The sequence below is a fragment of the Zalophus californianus genome, chromosome 4, assembly GCF_009762305.2.
Source record: "Zalophus californianus isolate mZalCal1 chromosome 4, mZalCal1.pri.v2, whole genome shotgun sequence".
Lineage (NCBI taxonomy): Eukaryota > Metazoa > Chordata > Mammalia > Carnivora > Otariidae > Zalophus > Zalophus californianus.
This window is the reverse complement of record NC_045598.1, coordinates 6,130,354-6,152,920: the sequence shown is the minus strand read 5'-3', so window position 1 is coordinate 6,152,920 and position 22,567 is coordinate 6,130,354. Positions and strand designations below refer to the sequence as shown.

At 38.8% G+C, this 22,567-nt stretch overlaps 2 protein-coding genes across 7 annotated transcripts in view; one reads left to right on the top strand and one right to left on the bottom strand.

Annotated features, from left to right (window-relative positions):
* The window catches only part of RERE (arginine-glutamic acid dipeptide repeats), a 418,893-nt gene that overhangs the window by 176,710 nt on the left and 219,616 nt on the right, over window positions 1–22,567 (top strand). For 5 of the 6 annotated variants that reach the window (XM_027579626.2, XM_027579705.2, XM_027579788.2 and 2 more), the window contains 2 exons: window positions 12,067–12,137; window positions 21,251–21,376. In XM_027579626.2, coding sequence (XP_027435427.1) covers window positions 12,067–12,137; window positions 21,251–21,376 — 197 coding nt within the window. The remainder of the gene's footprint in view (window positions 1–12,066; window positions 12,138–21,250; window positions 21,377–22,567) is intronic. The other variant, XM_027580026.2, reaches the window with a different exon arrangement.
* Window positions 1,909–2,166, bottom strand: LOC113914840 (mitochondrial import inner membrane translocase subunit Tim8 A-like). Its single transcript, XM_035726989.1, has one exon. The coding sequence runs from the start codon at window positions 2,164–2,166 to the stop codon at window positions 1,909–1,911; it is 258 nt and encodes an 85-aa protein (XP_035582882.1).

Here is a 22,567-nt window from a genome sequence, read left to right as displayed (position 1 = left end):
AGCTGTGACATTAGAGAGAATGCCTTCTTTCTAGTATGAAGTAAAATCTGAGAATTTAGTGTAGTATGAATTCTGGTCAGCTTTAACTTTCATAAATAATAAAACGTTCCAGAAAATTTGGTTATCAGTGGTCCCTGTATTTTGTTGGAGGAGCAGCCACATATTCTCTCTCAAGTCCTACAATCAAACCCTTGTGGAAGTGGAGAAGAAAAGAGAGAGCCTGAGTGGTGCCAGCAGACACCATCAAACTACCTTCTACACAATGTGCCAGTCAGTTTGCAGAAGTTACCATCCCTTATTCCTACTTGTGAAACCTTTGGGGTAGAGTCAGCACCAGAAGCTTGGTGAAGTCTCTTCAGGGAGGCAGTTATGGACTTTGTTCTGTCTCGTTTTATCTGCCTGTAGGGACTGATTCTTCATCCTACTGGAAGGTAATAGTATGCTATCTACTCAAACTGTTTTAGTCATTCTGAATCGAGAGCACTGTGTTGTATGTTTTTACACACTTGCTAGGGTTATCTATTCCTTCCTAGTTTAACTTAAAAAAAAATTAGAATGTTTTCCCCAAATCACTGTTCTGGATGTCATTCTGTTCATGAATGTGGTTTAAATATTTTGCCCCATTTTTTTTTTTTTTTTAAGATTCTGTTTATTTGACAGACACAGCAAGAGAGGAACACAAGCAGGGGAGTGTGAGAGGGAGAAGCAGGCTTCCCGAGGAATAGGGAGCCTGATCCGGGGCTCCATCCCAGGACCCTGGGATCATGACCCAAGCCGAAGGCAGACGCTTAACAACTGAGCCACCCAGGTGCCCCTATTTTGCTCCATTTTAAAATAATTTAAAGATATTTGTGTACAGTGGCCAGAAATGCTAAATTGTGAATAGTAAATTCTTGGTCTTGTTCTTTAGCTACAGTCAAAGGTTTTGTTAATTTTATTGCATGTGGCCTCCATTCCCATTGTCATTTTTTTTTAAATTTTGTAGAAGCCTTTATTTCAGTGATCAAAAGAGTGCAATAAATGGAGTCTACACTGATTAACATTAACATGCACCTCTACCTGAAACTGCTGTTAGTTTTTGCCTGGCGTAAATCTTTATAACCTATTTAGGCACATCTTTGAATTTTTCGGACCCTGAATACAGGGTAAGTAAGCTTCTTCCTTATGGCAGTTTAGTAATGAGAATTATATTCGCTGGCTAGATTCCTTTGTAACAAAAGACCTCTAGACACTCAGGCTACCTGTACTACCTCAAGACCATACCTTACACATTAAAGAAAATCACAGCATAAGGGAGGGAGAGAATCTAGAAAGCTCAGTGTATTGTTTGACCATCCCATAGATTTTTTTCCAGCACTGATAGTCAAAACACTAGATAAGGAGGCCTATAGTTAAGTACCAAATTACTCTTCTCCCACTGCTGCCCTTTCTGAGAGACACAAAGATGTATAGCCAGTCTCCCCAGAAATCTGAAATGAATCCACACAAATGACAGATTTTACCTAATGTGGTCCCACAGTCAAATTATAGAAAGCAGTTCCACTATCAGAATTATAGGGAGCAGTTAATGGGACTTTGAGAAAGCATAGTCCCACATACAGTAAATGCATCTAGTAGAGTTTTCCATTCATCTGTCAATTGTTTTCACAAGATTAGCATTAAAAAACACAACAAAGTACACATATGACCCTCACCCCCCCACACACAGTTGGTCTTTGTTCATTCTCAGATGACAGGATGTCCCAAGAGTGACAAAGGTGGGAGCCAATTCCCCCCTAGCCTCTTCTTCAACTGTCCCATCAACCGCTCTTCATTTCTTGAACTACCTTCCTTTTCCAAAGAGATAATGCTGAGATCAGTCAGAAAGGCTTTCTGAGAAAACTGGCTTGGATTTCTGGGTCTGTTCAGTCAATTCAAGATGAATTGGCTTGTATCAATGAAGTGCTCAACGCAGTTCACAAAACAGGCCTCAGCCCGACTGTCCATCTTTGGCCCAGGCTTGTCCATGCACTTCTCCCAACAAAGTTCCCTCATCTGGTGCACCAGTTGCTGGAAGCATTGCTTCTGATTCTCCACCTTGATGAAATGTTGCAGCTGTGGGTCCACTGAGCCCAAACCCGCCACGGAGGAAGACGAGGAGGAATCCATCCCAGCACTGCCATGCATGCTGAGACGAACTCTGCACCAACTCACCAAGCTTCACGTGTCTCCGTGACCCCCATTGTCATTTTTGATCCATTTCATGCTCCACCTCCAGCCAATACATTTGCCTTTAGGCTCATTGGAAGGATAAGGAGAGCAGGGCCTCTTTTCAGTAATCAGTTTCCAGAAGTTGAAATTCTGTAGTTCTGTTTATATCCCTTGACCAGAGTTTAGTCATATTATAAAATTAGCTATAAGGGAAGCTGAGAAATGTAGTCTTTATTCTAAGGGGCCACAGGCCCTGCTAGACAGCAGATATTCTGTTATTAAGGAAGAAGGAGAGGGGCGCCTGGGTGGCTCAGTTGTTAAGCATCTGCCTTCGGCTCAGGTCATGATCCCAGGGTCCTGGTATCGAGCTCCGCACTGGGCTCTGTGCCCTGTGGGAGGCCTGCTTCTCCCTCTCCCACTCCCCCTGCTTGTGTTCCCTCTCTCACTGTGTCTCTCTCTTGTCAAATAAATAAAATCTTAAAAAAAGGGTGGGGGGATGAATGTTATGCTCAGCCAGCAGTCTCTGCACAGAGACCAAAATGCAAGTGCAATTAAAATTATTGCAGACATATAGTTACTTATTCATGTCTGGCTCTGATATTAGAATGGTGAACTTGTCAAGGGAAGGACAATATTTTTATTCATCTTAGTATCTCTGACACTAGCTGGTATGTAGCTGGTGCCCAGTAAGTCTGTGTGTGAATGTTTTAGGAGTTTATGATTCTGTTTCTTGTAGGATATATTTATCTTCATTTTTTTAACTTTAATGTAATCTCGACAGGATTTGTCTGTTACTACTTCAGTTAAAATGGAGAAGTCTAATTTTTTCCCCCAGAGTTCTGATTCATTTCATCTCAGCAGATGTTCAAAACATGATTTTTACAAGGTACAAATTACAAAAAGTAAAAGTCTCATTAAGTGTTATATTGGCCCAAAGCAGCTGCAATCATTTTTTTGAAGCGTGTTGAGTACAGTTTTGGGTAGAAAACATCCAGAACTTCTTATGGTCTAAACAATACACTAAATCTCTCATTTCATTTGGGAATCAAGAGGCATTTAGATATTTTAAATACTGCTACCTTGCATAGATCTTTGCTAATTTTGATTATAAAAGTGACAGGTGGACGGCAGATTACCAGACAAGAGCTCACCTACTCCCTCCTGCCCCCCCCAGTAGAGTACTTTTTAGCCTGAGAATGATGTATATGTTCTAAAGCAAAATACCACATGTAGAATCCTAAGAAGTTAGATTATTGGAAATTGTTGTATAGGTGGAATTTTCCCCCCAAATACCCGTTGAGTACTTAGAAGATGACATTTTACAATTCACAGTGGGCTGAAGATCTGTTATGAAAATTTGAGGTCTCAATATTTATTCAGTCATGTGAAATTGACTGGAAGTTTTAAGTTATTCTTAAAATATCTTTAGTTTTTAATTTTAAAATAAGCACCTGACTAAACAATAGTAACAGCAACAACAACAAAAACCCAAATTAAAACAATAAGGATTTAAGGGTGAGAGGGAAGAGGTACAGATAGAATAAGAGAGTCAGGGAATAGGTTTGATTTGCCCTTAGAGGTTTATATAAATTACATAAACTAACTAAAAAATTCTATAAAGCAGAGAATTAAATTTAAGGCCTGGAATAGTCTTTGAATAAGCTAGTAGAATTTTATGGGGTATGTTAGATGTCAGCAATAGTATTAGCTTCCAATTGATCAGCTAATAACGTAAGAACACAAACTTCTGTATCTGTAATTCTCTGCAAGGCATTTTGTGGACCTGAGGTGTAGGGCAAGATACAAAAGTAGACAGGATTCTAGTCCTTGATCCTTCATTTTGTAGGGAGAAATTACACTTATTAAAGTAATACTACATGTTAGTAAGAGGCAGTGAGTGGGCAGACGCCAACTGAATAGGATGGATTATAAGTTGGTGATACTGGGTAAGACATGAAGGACCATGAAGACCTTGATTTGGGTCCTGGAGTTTGGTCAGAATTACAGTAGGACCAGGTGGAGACAGGGCATCTCTGTTAGGGGCAGCAGCATGGAGAATTTCATGGAATGGGGCATGATGTGGTCATAGAAGATTCAGGACCCAGTTGAGTAGATATAAATATCACATTGAAAAAAGGAAGGAAAACGGTAGCTTGGGTTTTCCTTTACTTCTCTTTTGTGTGGATTGCAATTTGTCAGTCTATGACTCTGGTGGTTATGGTTTTGGGGCAGCAAATTCTGGATGCTTGCCTTATAATTATTTGGGTCTTGATTTGATAAGTTTCTTTTAAGGTGCTTTTTTTTCATGCCTTTTTCTCCTTTAAGCATCTTACACAGCTGTGTGGATGCTTAGGTGAAAGACTAATCACTCAAGAAGAGAAATCACTCATGGGATTGTTGTGTTGTCTGGTAAATAAAACTCAGAGGTAAATGTCTGTTAAACAGAATATCAGTCTCAGAAGCAATTCAGTATAGTATTTATTAATATGTGTTGTGTAAGATACATGACACATATTAATAAATGTATTATCTAAATCCATATGGTAAATTTAGTTTACTTTTAATCTCAATGTTGACATTGTGATTTATTTGAAATATATAAGAGAATTGTCCAATAGTAAGTAAAAAAAAATATGTAAAGCAGGAAATTTTAATCTTCAGTTTTGCTAGCTAAAAAACTCCATAATAATTGAGCATCTGTCCAGACTGACAGCTAAACTTTTATTTTCCCAGCCTTTAGTTATATTTAAGTCCTCTTTCTGAAAAGTTGGTAATAAATATTTAAATGGGTAGAAATATTATATGAATATATACATTAGTCTTACAAGAAAGGCTTAGGGCGCCTGGGTGGCTCAGTTGGTTAAGCGACTGCCTTCGGCTCAGGTCATGATCCTGGAGTCCCGGGATCGAGTCCTGCATCGGGCTCCCTGCTCAGCAGGGAGTCTGCTTCTCCCTCTGACCTTCCCCCCTCTCGTGTACTCTCTCTCTCAAATAAATAAATAAAATCTTAAAAAAAAAAAGGCTTACAAGATATGGATGCCTATAAAGTACAAAAAAGTAATTGGTGTGGGAAATTCTGTAGCTTGGTGCTTGAACTGTGGAACAGTTGCTTTTACAAAATTGTGAACTGCAGACTACAATTAACTGTCATTAATTTCTGTGAATAGAAATATGTTCCATTTACTGTACAATCAGGAGCCAGGCTTGAATGAGTTTAAATAGATGAAATCTAAATTATCCTGACAGTCCATTAAACACTAGCAGAAAACCCGTAAAGAAAATGGATTCACTATGATACCAGTTTATAATAAAATCATTTGCCAAATAAGAATTATAGCCCAGGCATTGAGAATTCTGTGTATTTCCAGTGAACACTGCAAATTGGTTGAACCATTTATTGTAAAGCCCAGGCTCCCAGCACATTGTTTTCTGAGGGAGCAAGCAGTGTTGCTTGAAATGTGCTCTGCAGGATGTGACACCAGATCAGACTAGCGATTTGTTTGTTGTCAGCCATATGGGGAGAGCGGAATCTTCACTCCAGCCTGTCGCTGGTTATTTTTTCCTATGATTACTGGGCAGACTGTTCCTAGAAGTGTTTGAACTCAATTTGAGTTGGGTTCCTAAATGTACATATTCAGCCATGTTCTAGTTGTAATCATTGTCGTGAGGACCTGTTGTTTTCATTAGCAATCAGTTATCCTCTACTTACTAGGGATTTTATCACAGAATTCATTTTTTAGAAAGGACCCATTGATTTGGGGTCAGATTGTTACCCACCTTCTCAAGCACTAGAAAGCTAGGTACAGTGGGGCAGCAAGAGTGAGAGCAGGCTGGAAATTCCCCTCCCCCAAGTCTCTAATGCCCTAACTAACACGCTTTGCTTCCATAGGGCAGATGGCCACCACTGATTTGTAAAATAGGTCCTCCCCTGCCAACTAGGTTTTGTGTCTTTTCTTATGGCACAAAAGCTCTACACAGACAGTTGTTAGAAACTATAAGAGGGATCCATATCACTTAACTGGAGTTTGGGTGTTAAGCTGGCTTGGGTCTTTTTCACAGTTGGGATCAGTGTGGATCACAAGGAGGGCTTTTAAGGAACATTTGCAGAAGGAAATGGTGGTGAGAGTGCTTCAGACACTTTGCTTGAGTAAGAGTGTCAACCCAGGGCCAATACTTAGCATATCCGTGTAGCTGGTAAGATTGCTGCTCCTGGCAGTACAGAGTTTTCAAGTCTGTGTAGCAGATGATTGATTTGAGAAGTAGGGTGGGATCTGGCTGCAGCAGTTATTCCAGAACACCAGCATCACTTCTTCAAGTTAGAAAGATGATTGTTTTGGATCAGTCTTTAAGCTTTTGATGTACTAGAAGATTTTTTGACTTCTAGAGGAGAAAAGGGAAAGGTGGAAAACTGAAACAGTCTCTTTCAGTTTGTGATGACCTGTTCCTCCCAGCCTCCCAGCTGGTTTTTCTCATTTAATTTCCTGTTAGCAGTGAGGATAAAGACAGATGAATGTTGCTGGAAGTATACAGCGTTCTGTCTTTAGATAAAAGCCTGTGCTCGCTTGGGTAGTGCTAGTTGGGAATCTGTAGACATTGGAATATGTGGGATTTAATTTTCATGAAGCTTGGAAAGGAAGGGTCCAGGGGTGTGTTACTTGAGATCTTTTTCCCACTGACTTTAGAATCTTTAAGATGTTGCCCAAGTCAGTTTTGGTGATAGTTTTCAGGCTCAGAACACAGGATGAAGTAAGCACTCAGAGGATTTCACTTACTGAGGTGCTATTTTCCCAATTTTTGTTTCCTTTTTCCTTTTTAATTCTCCACTGTTCTAGATGATATGGGTATCCCTTCCCCACAAAAGAATCTGGTAGAAAACTAGAAGTAGACCGTCTTGAAATTGAGTTATTTCTTAAAGAAGTATTTATTAGAAAACAGCATTCTTTATGTTCACATTGATAGTACACAACAGCGTTCTTAATAGGATCTCATATAACTGCTTTTCTGTTTTTACATTTTTGTTCAGGTCAATTGCTCCTTGTATAGTTTTTGAGTGTTTACCGTGGAATGTAGTGTATTGTTATAGAGGTGAGGAATGATGATGGATTTGACTGTTGTACAGATGGAGGCTGCTGGAGAGGTGAGAGGCTCTGCCTTTGTAGACCATGCAGTGCAGATTGGGGTTTCAGTATTGTTTCTCACATGCGCATATAGCTACATACCTTTTTGCATGTTGGACATTTGGAAACACCCATATTAACTAGTGAGATACTTGTGGACTTTTGAATCTGTAACATTAGACCAATTGGCTGTTACCTCACAGAATGGTTCAGAGTTTCCAGGGTGGAGGAATCCTGTGTAAGAGAAATGGAGCACAGAAGGATGGAGCAGTCCTGAGAGTCCAGCCTCCTTGTCCACCACTGTGCCACACTGTGTGTCTCTGGGAAATTTGTTTGTGAGGAAGTCTGTTTATGCATGCTTTTTCTCTTCTTTTCTTCTTCTTTTTTTTTTCTTTAAACAAGTAGAAAGTTTTCTATTGGAAATTACATTACAGTGGCACTGCCATACCTTGCAAAGGGATGAGAAGGTATTTCAGTGATTAAGGGGGCAGAAACGCATTAACAGGAGGGAAATTCTTTAAAGGACAGAGCTCAGCACAGACTGAGCATTGCCTGCACATTGTGACCACAGCTTTAATGCTGGGCTCACAGCGCTGCTTGCTCAATTAGTTGGTGAAGTAGGTGTCCACTGTGCTCTGGGAGGAGGCTGTCAGGAAGGATGCTGACGGGTTCTTTGTGTTTCAGGATAACAAACTGTCTGATGCTTCAGGCTATGGTTTTTACCCTTGAGAGGACCATGCTCTTGCTCTATTTACATAAACCTGCTGATTTGCTGAGGATTGAAAAGCAGAGAGGGCTTTCTTTGCCTTCATGTTTTGGCTGACTTCCTTCCCCAGCTTAGCAAATGCTCTGTTGTTTGCAGATGACACAAAAGATTCTTGGACACAAAACTATATTGAGGTTGTGAGAAACAGCCAGAAATGCCCCTGTTCAATATCATTGCATGGATCATGGATATAGGATTTGAGGTCACTTAATCATGTGATCCATTCCCTGGTAGAGGTTTGGTGTTAGAGAGCAAGTCTTAACCTAGACCCACGGTTTTATTTCTAGACACCCCAGTAAAGAAAAAAAAAAGAGTTATCATGTATTGTTTGAATAATTGATATCGATGGTAATAGCCTCACTCATTTCTCTGGCATAGTTCAGGCTTGCTGATTTTAAGATTAAAAAAAATATATATATATTTGCCCTGCAGCAGCCATTTGCTCAATCTCGTAAATACGCATTTTCATATGGGTAATTTTGAAAATGTGCATTATGGACTTAATGGATTACTTCAGCTTTGCTCATTTTTTTCAGAACTGCTAGCTTTGTAATAAAAAATAAATGCTGGCCTTCTTTTTTCTTTCTTTTCCTTTCCTTTTTCCTTTCCTCTTTCCGTTCCTCTTTCCTTTTTCCTCTTTCCTTTTTCCTTTCCTAGAAAAAAGATGTCTGTAGTACTTGTGTTGGCCATGGGAGATTTTCAGGTTGAGGATCATTGATCCAGCTGACTGAAACCAATTTTATAACTAGCTTCAATCTATGCACTCGTAAATTGCATTAAAATTCTTGGCAAATCATTTTGGCTTTAAAAGATTACTGGGCATATATTCCAACTGAGATTTTAACATTGCTCTTGACTTATGTTCTCCTCTTGCCCTTGGCCAAATTAAACCACTTTATTTTTATGCTTACTGTAAACATCTATATAAAGTTATTTTCTTAAATAGCTGCTTAATTAATGAGACAAGAGGGAGATATTTTTTATGAGTACTTGGCCTTATTTAACCTTGTTTTGAAAATCACTAAGAGTAATAATAAGTAGATTTTTCCCCCCCCGAGACTTGAATTCCAAATTGTTTCTTAGGATGTACAGTTGGATCACCCTAATTTTTATGGGAGGATAATAAAGGAAAAATTGACTCTATAGTAATTTTTTGTGCTTTTATCTTTAAAATGAATTTAAGAAGTCAGACCAAAACAATCTTTTTTCCCATTTCTATGGCAAGTTAGACATGGTGAAAAATTTTAATTTATATTACTCCTGATCTTAGGTGGTTCTGTGTTTAATGACTACTTGCATAAAATAAACTTCTAAATTTTGTCATTTAATTATGAAGTGAGCGTATCTTTTTCATGTATAAGTTTCCAAATACTGATAGAGATCACTTGATACACTGATCTATTTTACAGATTATTAGTCATGTGCATTGGAAATCTCACATATGAATTAGGATCAGTTTGGTTTGACATAGTAGATTTTTAAACAAATAGGTGACTTTTTATCTATTAACAAGACATTAATAAGTAAATGTGGTAATTCCATCTGTCAGGTTTAAGGTTCTTTTTCACACCGCCTTATTCTCACGGCAGCATTCCTTGGGCCAACAAGTGGGAGTCCGCCTCCAAGACTGCTAAGAAGCGTTTAGGCACAAGGATACCAGGGGTATACCAGGGTTTCTACATCCCAGTCTAGTCCTTTCCTCCGTTCTGTGAGAGTGTTACATCCAGGTATATTTATAGATAATTATTTTCCTGAATGTAACTTTGAAATGAGAAATGTAAGAATATAGATTCTGCTTTTCTGGAAAGCTTTTTTGTATACAAGTTAGTAGCTACTTTAAGCCTCAAGAGTTAGAAGGTTTATAGTTAAAATGATTCTGTATACATTATACTGAAAAGTATACATAAAGCTTTTTAAAGAAAAGAGATGTTGCCATTTCTTGACAGAGGAACCATGAGAATATATTGGCCCTGGAGCTAACTCATTATAAAGTGGGTGCCGGTGGAATGAAGGAGTTAAGAGGGTTTGGCATGGACAAGGTAGTGGAATTTTGGATACTATAGCCCAGTGGAGGTTGAGATGTGGTGCAGGACCAGACCATTGTATGCAGCACATTGTAGTCCCATGAACTTTAAGGAAGTAGAAGTCATTAGTTGGGAAATGACCCATTTGGGTTGAACTCAGTGAGTATATAGCTCGGTATGACAGTGTTACGAGATTTAGAAGAGAAGGCTGTCTGTAGGAGGTGATGGGGAGAAGAGGGTCTATAAGACTGATCTGTGTTCAGGTTGAGTGAGACAGGTGAATAATTGATATCTAGAGATTTGAAATACTGGTGTGCGGTGCATCAGGGATCGGGGCACAGAAATTAAGAACCTTGGGTTCCAAAATTGTGCAAACTGCAACTGCAGTTTTTTATCTAGGGAATGTTTTTAGTTGAATACCAAATTAGGGATTAGGAAGACAAATACCTACTGAAGTAGGAAGAGTTCTCTTGTTCTTTAAGATGATTGGCATGTTAAATGGATGTTGCCTGAATGTTCAGCAGAGTTACTTAGCCTCCTGGACCCTGGAACAAAATAGAAAGTTCAGTCAACAGTTTATTCCTGAGCTCTACCGTTGTACATGGATTCAGGGATCGAATATTTGTTGAGTCTCTGTCTGAGTAGAGAAATCAGTTGGGACATTCTGGATGCCTGGATGATTGGCATTCAGATTTCTTCTTTTTCTGGAATAACTCTGGCCTACAAAAATCCTGATGTCTTTCAGAAAGTTTCTTGGAAGGAAGTGTCCTTGGTGAGGGTTTTCTTCATGACCTACCTCTTAGTGGGTCAGCTAGTGCTTGTGGTAGTACTGGGCTGTCCACGGGATGGTGGCTCCATATTTCTGCTCCTTTTCTTTTTCTTGGCTCTGCATGTGTAACATAAGGCAGTAGAGGAATCTGCTTGTATTCTTAAGCATCTGAGTTATTCTAAGGTACGCTCATTATGAAGGGTCATGAGGAGGGATAAAACAAATGGCATTTTGAATGTGGGTATTATGGTTATTATCCCTAGAAAATTTGATTGACTGCAGATGCCTTTAGTTCTCAGTAAATAATACATAGAGGATCCTATCTTAAGCTTTATGATGATCTTGGGTTGCCCTGTGGAGAGTGTTAAAGTCCCTTTATAGCCACTGCTTCCTTAAAATCATTGCTGCTTAAAAAAAAGAAAAAATTATCTTAACCTGCCATTTAAAAGAGCAGGCCTTTAGACGCCAGCTGTTGAGAGCATCAGAAATAATTACCCAACCATTGCCATGTCAAATATAATTTAAGAAAGCGCCCTTATTCCCTTGAGGAAAGTGTGGTTTGGTTTACTGCATCCCATCTCCAATTGGGTGCCTTGGTTTTATTTATAATTAGAAAATAAAATGTGTTTAAGTTGAAATTTAGTAGGAAGTTATCCACAACCGGTTAGATTTCTTTCTGTTTCTTGGTTTAGGTGAAAAGGTCATTGTAGTAGTATGTTCAAGCCAGTCATCTTTACATCTTTCATTTATTTCCTCACAAATTATTTACTGAAAATAAAGAAGCACTTGGCAAAGCCATTTCTCTTTGTGAAGACATGGTAGCATCTCTCTGAATAAGACATTCAAAATTTTGTCTTGTGTAGCTGTGATCAAGTAATTCCCTTGATTGAAGTTTCTTCATCAAAATATGGTTAATCCTATGGGATTTCTTTCTCCCCCTTCTTCAAGTACCCTGGAAACAATAATTAAGGCTTTATATCAGGTTGTTTAAATTACCAGAAAAGTGGTCAATAAGAACCCCAAGGACTGTTTTCCTCTAGCTTAAAATTATTTGTAATTTACAGTTTATCTTTGAAAAATGTTTTTCTATATAAGATATATGCTTTGTCATGTGTTTATTTATGCAGTGGCTTTATGGGCCCTGTCTTTGTTCCCTTAATGGTAAATAGCATTGTTTAAAATTTTTTTTTTCTTTTAAAGACTGTGTGTATATCGAGAGTCGGAGGCCAAACACGCCGTATTTCATCTGTAGCATTCAAGACTTCAAACTGGTAAGCATTTTTTAATGTGCTGTTGATTCTCCTCTGTGCCTTCTCTTTTTCCAGTTCCACTGGCTGTCTGTCTCGATTGCTTCTTCCTGGCTGTGGACTTGGTAACCAGGCCACCTCTGAGTGCTCACTGCCTGGCAGCTGCAGCACACGTGTAAGGCAGTTACCAGTTTTATCCTTTTGGTTTTATAACACTTACAAAGCTTGTACTTTGAACAGTATTCCCAAAGTTTTCATTTCTCTAGTAGCTGTTTTGACGATAATTTCAGAGATTTTCTTGAGTTTCTGAAGTAGTTTGTTTCTTCTCAGCCGTTGTGAAGAGCCTAAAGTAAATTTGGGAATTGGTGGTGAGTTGGAAAAAAAGAATATAAATGCGCCAGAGACTAGTTTTGGGTGGCAATTGTCATTTCCTTAGAGATTTTAGTGAGTTTGGAATGTATCTTGGGGTCACCCGGTGATGGAGGTTGGGGGAAGGAACTCTGGGTTGGGGATGGCATGGCTGCAGTACTTTCTCATTACAAACCTTCCCCAAGTTTAGAGGTGTTGATATTGCCCATTAGGCAATCTCTGGGTTTTAGACCGGTGGTTCCCACACTTGGGGCTTTGGATCCCTGGGTATCTGTAGAGATTTTACAGAGGTCTGCAAATAAACATTCTCAGTTCAAAATATGCCTCACATGTGTTTGTACAACTACTTTTCAAATATATTAATATGCTGGTGTGATTTAAAAAAAATTCACTTAATAGTTAATGACAATACACAGTTAAGCATCAGTTTATTACGTATTTTCTCAAACAACTGATATGTGAAATATTAACAGAGTATTGCTATTGGGGGATCTTTTGAAACATTGAAAAGGGATTCTTGTACTTGAAGGTTGTGAACCACTGTCTCCCTTCTTAGGTATAGAGAAATCCCAATTCTTTAGCTCTGTAGAGCTATGTATCAGTATCTGAATGCTGTTATTTCCAAAACCCTTTGTAACTTGACAATATTTGTGTTCTCACATTCCGTATGTGATACTTCAGTCTAAAAAAAGGTAATGTGATATGGAGAGATCTTTAACTCTGCATCTCCTTTCTTTCTTTTTATCATTTTTGATGACTCCAAATACCCAGTTTATTCTGACTTAGCTAGTTAAAAAAATTGCATGCCATCTTTTTTTCTTATTAAAGTTTTGTTGCATAAGTAACACATGCTTACTGTTTTAAAAGAAAGTCAAATGTGCCATTTACTTCTAAGACTTATTTATTCTTGGTAGGCTGCTTTTAAGTTCCCTGCTTGTTTTACAAGGAGGTCTTGCAGTTTAAATTTGTAAATCAAATGCTTTCTATTTAGATTTTATGTCAATATGAAGTTTTGCCATTTTTAGACATCTTTGCTATTTATTATATATTTCCTTCCAAAGATTTTTTTTTTGCAGATGCTGCACTGACATCTGAAAATCTGGGCAGTGGTCTTGTTTCCTGAGAATTTTCTTTTGCCCGTGGCCTCTGCTACTGCTCTGTCCCTGCTCATCCTCTCTGTGTGTGATTTTTTTTTTTTAAACCAAACATAATACCAGTGTACCATGGAAAAGATATAGTTGTGAAATAAAAATCGCAAAGGTTTTGTTTTTTTTTTTTAACCTATTAGATTCAGATCCCTTTTTGTACAATTTTAGCACATTAGCAGGTACCTTCATGTCTGAACAGCATCTCTTATGAAATGTTGATTATAATGTTACAGTTGCTGTTTGGGGCAGAGGTTCCTGCTGAGTTACAGTAATTGCTCAGGGTATTAACAGCAATAAAAGCTGAAGCTTCTGTTGTCAGTATTGGTCTGGCACAACACATTAAATCTGTCTGCAGAAACAGTGTGGGAAGTGGGCACAGTATGTAAGTTGCACACTGCTGTGTCTCATGTTTTTGTCTGAGTTCTGTATTCAGCACATGCTCGTAGTTGTTGTATAAGAATAACCGAGATGGTGAAATATTTACTCCTAGAAGGAATGTAGTTATTGTCTGGATATCCACTTTCTTCTTTCCTTGGTTTGCAGTTCTACTTATGAAAAGATAACTTAATAGATGAGAATAATCATAGCTTTTTTTTTCCTTCAGCTTACCCAGGCTATAAGGGAAAAGATGAACAGAAGGAAATATGCTTTATTTCTCTGCAAGATTTTAAAAAGAAGAAATTGGAGTTGGTTTTGCCCACAGCAAATACCATGTATGGCAAGTGGAGCAGTGGAAAACAAAAACCCAGTAGCCTTTAAATATTGTTGATTATATATTTTATCTTTTTAAGCTTTTTTGGTTTGGGGTCGTAACTGAGAGATGTGTTCCTTTGTTTATACCGTGAATTAGAATGACCCCTTACCATGGTAAGTTTTTGAATATATGGTATATTTGAGACTATAAAAAGAACTGGGCAATTGCCTTTATGGTACATATTACATAAGATTACAGTGTTAGACACAATTGAAGTTAAGGAATTGAGAAGCGGGCATAATGAATCATCTATGACCAGTAACCGAAAGTAGCATAATGCCAATTTGTTGAACTGAGGACCCTGGGTAACATTTCAGGAACTAGTTCTGTGAGAGATAAGAAGGGTCTTCGGATTTTACGTGGGGACCTGGGTTGCCTTCTAGGCTCTGCTACTATGTCCCATAGAGTCGGAGTCCATGATATGCAACATAGTTGTCTCTGTGTGCAGGATTACATTAAACCAGGCAAACTGTTAAACAGTGTCCCCTTTCACTCTCAAAGGTATCCTTGTTTTGGATGATAGTTTATATGGTCATCTTGCCTATGGGGATAAGATCCATGGCTTCTGCTTTGTTAACATTTAACCATCAAAATGCCTAAGTCACTACCACTGTACATTGGTAGATCTGTTTAGAGTCGGCACTTTCACAGGGATAGGTGGAAGCTATGATGGCACAAAGTAATTGAGTTCCTAGCAGAACTGAGGCTACTTTTGAAAGTAGCATTTTCACGAGAAGCAAATTATGTGTTCTGTTAGGAAGCTTTCTTCCTCTTAGGGAGTGTTAATTTGATTGGGCTTATTTACAGGCTAGGAGACCAAACTGGATTTGTTTGACTACAATGACAAAATATCTATGGAACAAGTAGTCAAAGCAGGCTCAAGAGACAGGAGAGGTAAGGTGGAATTATGGATAGTGTATGTTTAGAAGTAGGAATAGGGAGGGGTCATCAATTAAGTAAGTCAGCTTTGCACCTTAGGCTTCTGAACTAAATAATAAGGCAGCTAGCAAAATCTTTAGCTCTTTGAAAGAGTAGTAATATGGAATGGCAATCTATGATGTTTGTGGCCTTGCTTGAAAAGATAATTGAGAGACTGAAGCAGTTAGCTGAGGGGGCAAAGCCGGAAGGATGAATCAAGAGTCGCCTCAATGCAGAGAAGGTTGGCAGGCATAAACAGGTCACAGGCAAAGGGTAGGGGAAGCCAGAGAAGAGCAGAGATCTGTGCAGAGAGCAGTAGATGGCCAGCAGGAACGAGGGCATGCCTTCTCCCTGAACTCTGGCGAAGCCCGCTGTGCTAATGCTTCTTCCCTCCAGATTCTTGGATTATCCTCGTTTCTGCTCAGTAAAGGCCTCTTCTCTTGGGCCAGCTGGAGTGGATCTCCATGATTAAATGAAAGAGCCTGGTATAACATCTTCAACCCTTTCTTGCACTCCCTTAGCTTTCCTAGGTCAGTGTGTGACTTAATTTGCCTTCAGAGTTCTGTTCCTGAGTGAGTCCGTGTCTCTGAGGAGCATTATATTCCCGAGTGCAGGGAGGAATGTTTTTGGTGGTAACTAGTGCCTTTGATAGGCATTTAACGAAAGCCTACTCTGTGTGCTTTGTTGGGCGCAGCACCTTGAAAGAGACTGAAGTCTGCAGGATAAAGTTCCTTCCCTCTGTGACCTTAGTTTCTAATTGGACAGATATTTGTGGCATTACTGGATATCAGTCCTCTTTGGAGAACATTCTGAATAGGATTAATGTGAAGGAAGCCATTCACCTTTTGTCCACAAAGATTTCTTTCTTGCTTTTCCTATAAAAATCAATAAAATTCCATTTTTATAGAAATCTAGGCCTTCAGCATAATAGAGTGAATTTGCTCTCTAGAAATAATCGTAAATTCCGAAAGTGCTTCACAAGATTGTTTAGATTAGTGATTTTCCGGCAGTAGAACACCGAGGAGTACCTTTTCTGGCTCTTGGTGGTAGTACTTCAATATCTAATTCTTCACTCACAGATAAGTAATTGAAGCCATTCCTTTTAATATTCTACATGGGCATGCTGTGTGGATTCCCAGTGAGTTCCTATCATTCATAAAAGAGAAAAAAATGAGATTCTGGTTTCCTAGAGTTATATAGTTACTGATTCTTTAACTGTTGTATGAAATGAATTTCCATGTAGGATATATAATTATTACAAATACTATTTTGAGCAAGTACCATTGATTCATCTTGGCTCCTGTTTGGTTTATTAACCGTGGAAATGTTGTTGTTAAAATTAAACCTGGTCTTAGAGATTCCCTGAAGTTGGGGATATATCATTAGGGATATTATGGTATTTTTAGCCAACTGTTTAGGGCTCAGTGAGTTGTTATGACTGTGCTTTTGTATCATTTATGTCCCTGACAGCATACATTTTAATTGTGAATGTGGGGTAGCTGAGGCTGCATACCGCTAGTTACCTTGGCAAAGGCACGTCTCCAGTACTGCTGTGAAGGTGGGGGCCATGTTATTCAAGATTTAACACCACCTCCCTCTTGGTTTCATTGCCAAATGTGAGCAGCCAGGGGAGGAACATTTGGAATTTCTGATTCCTAGTCTGCATCTGTAACTCTACCCCAAAAGTTGATTGCCACAGTACAACAGAGAGGGGCTGCAGAGAAATTAGCTTTGGTGCAGCTTCCTACACACAATTGATGTTGTCCTCTCTTCACCAAATCATGTTTCTCGGAAGTAGATTAAAAGCAAGAAGCTGCTTTTCCGTCTTTAAAATGAAAACTTACTGGAGATAAGTAATTTTATCTTTTCATTTTTTGTTAGAGACCTTTACATAGATAATGCTGGGGATATGGGATAGTTTGTTAATATGCACTCTGTGCACACTTCTGTGTGTACGTACAATGAGTTAATTATGTATGCATCACATGCCACAGTTATTTAATCCCACCTTCGCTGCTCTGACCACTCAGCACAGAATGTATGGTGTATAAACATTAAGGAAATGGGCATTCATTTTAATGTTAGGTAAATCTTGTATTGAAAACTTTTCTAGGGGTGGGACAGGGGTCTGCATTAGTGTGAGTATGGCTAATTCAGAATTTGAGGTGATACTCGGGGACTGAGAGGAGGGATGGTAGAGTCCATGTGTTGGGAGCTTGACTTTGACATCAGTTGGTCTGTTCTTCAGTTGCTATCTTTTACTACCTTGGGCAAGATGCTTAACCCGCCTAACCTTGTTTTATTTACCTATGAGGTTGGGGTATAAATAAAGCACCTACCTTGCAGGTAGGAGGTTTTTAGATGAAAAGATCAAGCCCACAGAGTGGATGCATAGTGCCTGTTCCATGGAATGACATGGTAGTGATGTTGATGTTTCATTGGTGCTCTGGGTCTAAGCTTTTGTAGGGGCAGACACCATGCCTGTGTTATTCACTGATGTATACTGTGTGCTTATTAGGTCATTGCCTGGCCCGTATAAGATCCACAATAAATGTTTATTGAATATTGAATGAAATAACATTTCAGTGGAAAAAATTCACTGCCTGAAGTTTTAGAAAAACTTTAATAGTAATTTGATACGATGCATTAACTACAAATTAACCTTCTGTTTATTAAACAAACCAAAAAGACATGTTTCTTTACCTTTAGTTTACAATGTGTAGTATTTTGGTTAGCCTGCAGTGTGTAGTAGTTTATAGGTTTCAATTATCTGTTTTTAAAATACATTAAAACTCAATTTCTTACTTTCTTCAGAAAATTTACGTGAGTGTAGCTAAAGTCATAACATTTTTTAGGCATTATAATCTATTTTGAATTTTTGATATTACTGCCTTTTGGCAAAAGTAACGAGGGCTTAGTCTATAGGTAAACATTCCCGAGAAGTCGGGTGGATAGGAAAAATGCCTTATGGTGTGATGGTTCATTTTTGTGTAAAACGTGGCTGTTTTTCTCTTCTTGATGGTCCCTCAAGTTAGGCCTGCAGAAGTGAACGTTTCTTTCCATACTTCCCTTTTCTCCTTTTAGTTCATTTCCTAGGAAAAGGTCAGTACCACCCACACACAGCTTTGCGACTTGGAGTGTAGTGTTGGATAATGAAGTGAGACCCATGAAGTTCATTATCAACTGTTTTTAGTTTGTAGAGTGAGGAATTAAGTATTACTTAGAGACATAATGGAACGTACAACTGAAATAATTTCTTCCCAAGGAGTTGTTCCTTTCCGCTAGTTTAGTTGTTCTCACCTGTTAGGAGTCAGTGGGTCAGTGTGACACCACTCTTCTTATATGGTGATTTCTAAGTCAAGAAAAGATGCATGTTCTTGATTTGGTGCTTCTGGAGGCCACACCTTTTTTTTCTCCCTTTGTTTCAAGTAAAGGCCATGGTTGCTTAGTTCTTATCTGTAAGCATTATAATAAACTCTAATGGGGTATTGGACTTACTCCATGCTGTTTGTTTGGAGTAAGCCACCAATAATAAATATATGCACTGAGACTAAACGTCCTTTTCGCATGTAAATTTGAAGTTTATAATTTTTTTTTTAATCCTTTAAGAAGCAGGAGGGGGATGAAATCCTTAGCCCCAAGTTTAATGAACAAAATGTTGTTAGATATTCCTCCTGCCAGTTATGGGGCAATCATGTTGAAAGTTATTTTGAATCACCATCGCCTTTTTGCATGATATAAATGGAGGGGATAGTATTCACGTAAGTGAAAGTCACAATGAGGCTTTGGGAATAAATAATCTCATAGCATCTTATTGGCCCCATTTACTCAGCTTCTCAGCAGGCTGTTTTCACATGACTGATAGTCATTATAGGCCACGTGGGATTTAAAGTTTTAATGGTTCACAATTACTGTGAAGTTGGGTAATTCGTTTTCTCCTGGTCTATTTGGATTTTACGACTAAGAAATCACTGGAAGAGTTTTGTTTAATTATACTGTTCTATAAAATATATATCTAAAATGTTTAATAAACCTGTTCTATGTGAAATATTTTCAATGTGGAAAACTAGGCATTCTCATCTTTTCTAAAAAAGGAGCCTAAGAAAGTTTGAGACAATTTGATATTTGCAGAGAGCTGCTATGCAAGAATATTGGTAAAGTCTTACTATTCAAACTTGATTCCTTAGAACTGGACATTTGTAATTTGTTTATGTATGTGGGTGTTTGTGTTTTAAGAATGGACTCAATATAGTCCAAGTAAAACCCATTAGAAGGATTGAAAGAAAATCAGGGAAACAGATACTGTCCATGTTTTCTGATTGATAAATAAGAACAGTGATATGTTTTAAAATGTATTTTTAATACTTAAAATGTTTTAATAATTATTTGAACTTTTGCATATTTAAAACAATGCCAAGGTGATTTGAAATGCCTTACTAAGTGTCTTTTTGGTTTAAAACTCTTGATCTGAATGAATAAGGACTTGAATGATCTGATTAATGAATTCCTAGTGCAAAAAATTAATCAGCAATTCATTTTTATTGGATGATTGTGGTAAAAAATATTAAGTATATTGTACATCCTAGTGCACAGTTGAATCTTTGATTTGGAATCTGCAGCACTGGTATGGGGAGGAGGGGGTGTGCGGTGGTGAAGGTTATGCTGTGAACAACACTTTGTGTCATCATGTGTTGTCCCCGAGGCAGTGGGAGCCAGAGATTGGCCGCACGGGAAGTGTCCTGTGTGGCACCCAGCGTACACTCTAGAGGGCCATCTGTACCGAAAGGAAAGAAACCATTGTGAAGACGACATTCCCCGTATTGGCTTATTTTCTTGGGATTCATGTTTTTGTTTGTTTTAAAAGAGACATAGAAAAATAAGTAATTAATGGATGATATGAAAATCTTGGATCACTGGAGGTTGTTAGTGATTCAAAAGAAACTAAGTGTAATAAGGCTCCCAAACAATGGTTTAAAAGTTTGCTTATCTGTCATTTCTAAACACCTTTAAGAACAGAGTTTCTTATATAAGTATCTGGATTTTATGGAGTTTTTAGTCCATTTAAAGCCACACAATATTGGATCAGTTAGTTTTTTGGAAGTGTTATGTACTCTAGAATATCTGAAAGGGAACACACTCAAACTGTTATTTGAGGTATCTTTTTGATTCTTACAAGGACAGTGCTGGCTTTCAGAAGTTGCTCTGTAATCTGCTGCTGCTTTTAAATGTTTTCAAAGTTTAAAAGAAAAATAAAATAGAGATGTGATACATACCAGAACTGGTTTTGCCCCTAAAAGAAATAATGCCTTTCTTGAGCTTTATGTTTTGTATCTGTTCAGGTGGGCGTTGTGAGAAAATTAAAGCTCATTTGAATGGTGTCTTTTTTTCCTCTGGTATTAAGCCTTTGTCTTTTACCTTCCCTTTAGCTTTATAAAATTAAACTAGGACTTGGAGAAAATGATAGGGTCTTTCTTTGACCCCCTAATGTCTTGAATATTTCCTTATTAAGTATCTGTCTTATGACCCTAGCATCTCACATTGGAAACTCTTCTGAAAGCTCAGTTTGTCCACTTGTGGTTCATTTTATAGTTGTGTTTATCTGATACCATTGCTTTTTTGTTTTTATTCTAAGCAAAGCATGCCATTGTCACTGTGCTTTGGCACTGTGTCGCATCTTAACTTGGTTATTTTGGGGGCACACACCATACTGCTTTACAACAGGACCCAGATTCCACTGTGGAGCCAGAAGGGTCATAGGCTTGTTCTTGCTGAAATAAGGAAACAGCTCTGATTGACGCAGAAAGGCTAACTTCAGCAGTAGAACAAATTCTCTGAAAGGCCATCTGCTAAAGGATGGTGTAGATTCCTGCTTGTGTGCTGCGTGCCCCTAGTAACCAGGGCCGGAGGGGACGTTGGGCATGCTAACTGAAAGCTCTTTTCTTTTTTAGGTCCACAACTCCCAGGCCTGCTGCAGATCTCCAACTCCTGCTTTGTGTGACCCCCCAGCATGCTCTCTGCCGGTGGCATCACAGCCACCACAACATCTTTCTGAAGCCGGGAGAGGGCCTGTAGGGGTAAGGAGAATCCCGTTTTTAAAAGCTATCAATATTTTATATCCCATAGGGTATAAAATAGGAATATTACCTCCCTCCCCAGAGCCCCTTTAAAAATGTGCTGTATTGTATGTGTTTTTAAAGGAGTAACAAGTACATGCACAGAGGAAGCAAAATACGGGACTTGCCTTACCCCTCTAGGACAGTTCCAGAAGTCAGCGGGGTTTGGTGGTGTGGGGCATTTGGGTGCCAGCAGAGAGCATGCTGGGCCGCTGCAAGGAGCAGGAGCTGGCAATCAGCAGCGAGTATGGATGTTGGCAACTGAAATGGGGAAAAAGGGGGTAAGTTGGAGTCCACGTGTGGAATGTGCACTTCCCCAGCATCATTTGGACTCATGACCCACGAATCTAAACTATTTTGGATACTGTCCTCTCAGGTGACATTTTATAGAATATTGCTCAGGAGTAGCTAGGCTTTTCTGCAATGCCAGATACAGAATTAAACACTTCAAAAGTCTTGAGTTAGGGTTTAGATCTGGTGCTCTCAGCTGTGCCCTGGTAATGTCTCTGGTACCTGGTGCTAATGATGTGTGTGAGGTACAGCAGGATGAAGTGTCTGTGGTGCTTTATCCCTAGAACACAGGGCCCGGTGTTAGTGATCCATGTGGGTTATTTGTGTGTGATATATCTCACCTTTTATGAAAGTTGTATATACACCTGTCTTCCTTTTTTTTCCCCCCTTTATAAGGATTTAATTATAAGATTTTCTGAAAGACAGGTGTTTATTGTTCTGATTGACTGCTGTTAATCGTGAAAGAAGTTGAAGACCTTTCTCTTTTGTATGTAATCTGACTGTGGGGTTCAAGTGCATACTCAATTAGAAAATAACACCAGGGAATAGCCATCACATATGCATTTGCATAATACAAGATACTGGCAATATATAATGAATTGTTCAATTGCAGTGTAGAAAAATAATATCTTGAAACTAGGAGAAGAGAGTGCTTCACATGGGCTCTAGCACTTGGGAAAGTTCTGTGAAGGTAGGCAGGTTTTGAGGAGCTGGGTTTGTTTTTGATACATCGGTAACACGTGGACAGGGAGACTGGAGGAGCCTTCCAGGTGTACATGTCAGCCTGTCTCTGTAAGCCACGTAGGCTGTGGGCCCGGTGAAGCTGAGAGTTGAGAGAAGATGACCCCAGGACATCCATGA

Excerpts from the sequence above, each read along its gene's own strand:
- LOC113914840 (XM_035726989.1), bottom strand. The coding sequence starts at position 2,166 with ATGCATGGCAGTGCTGGGATGGATTCCTCCTCGTCTTCCTCCGTGGCG.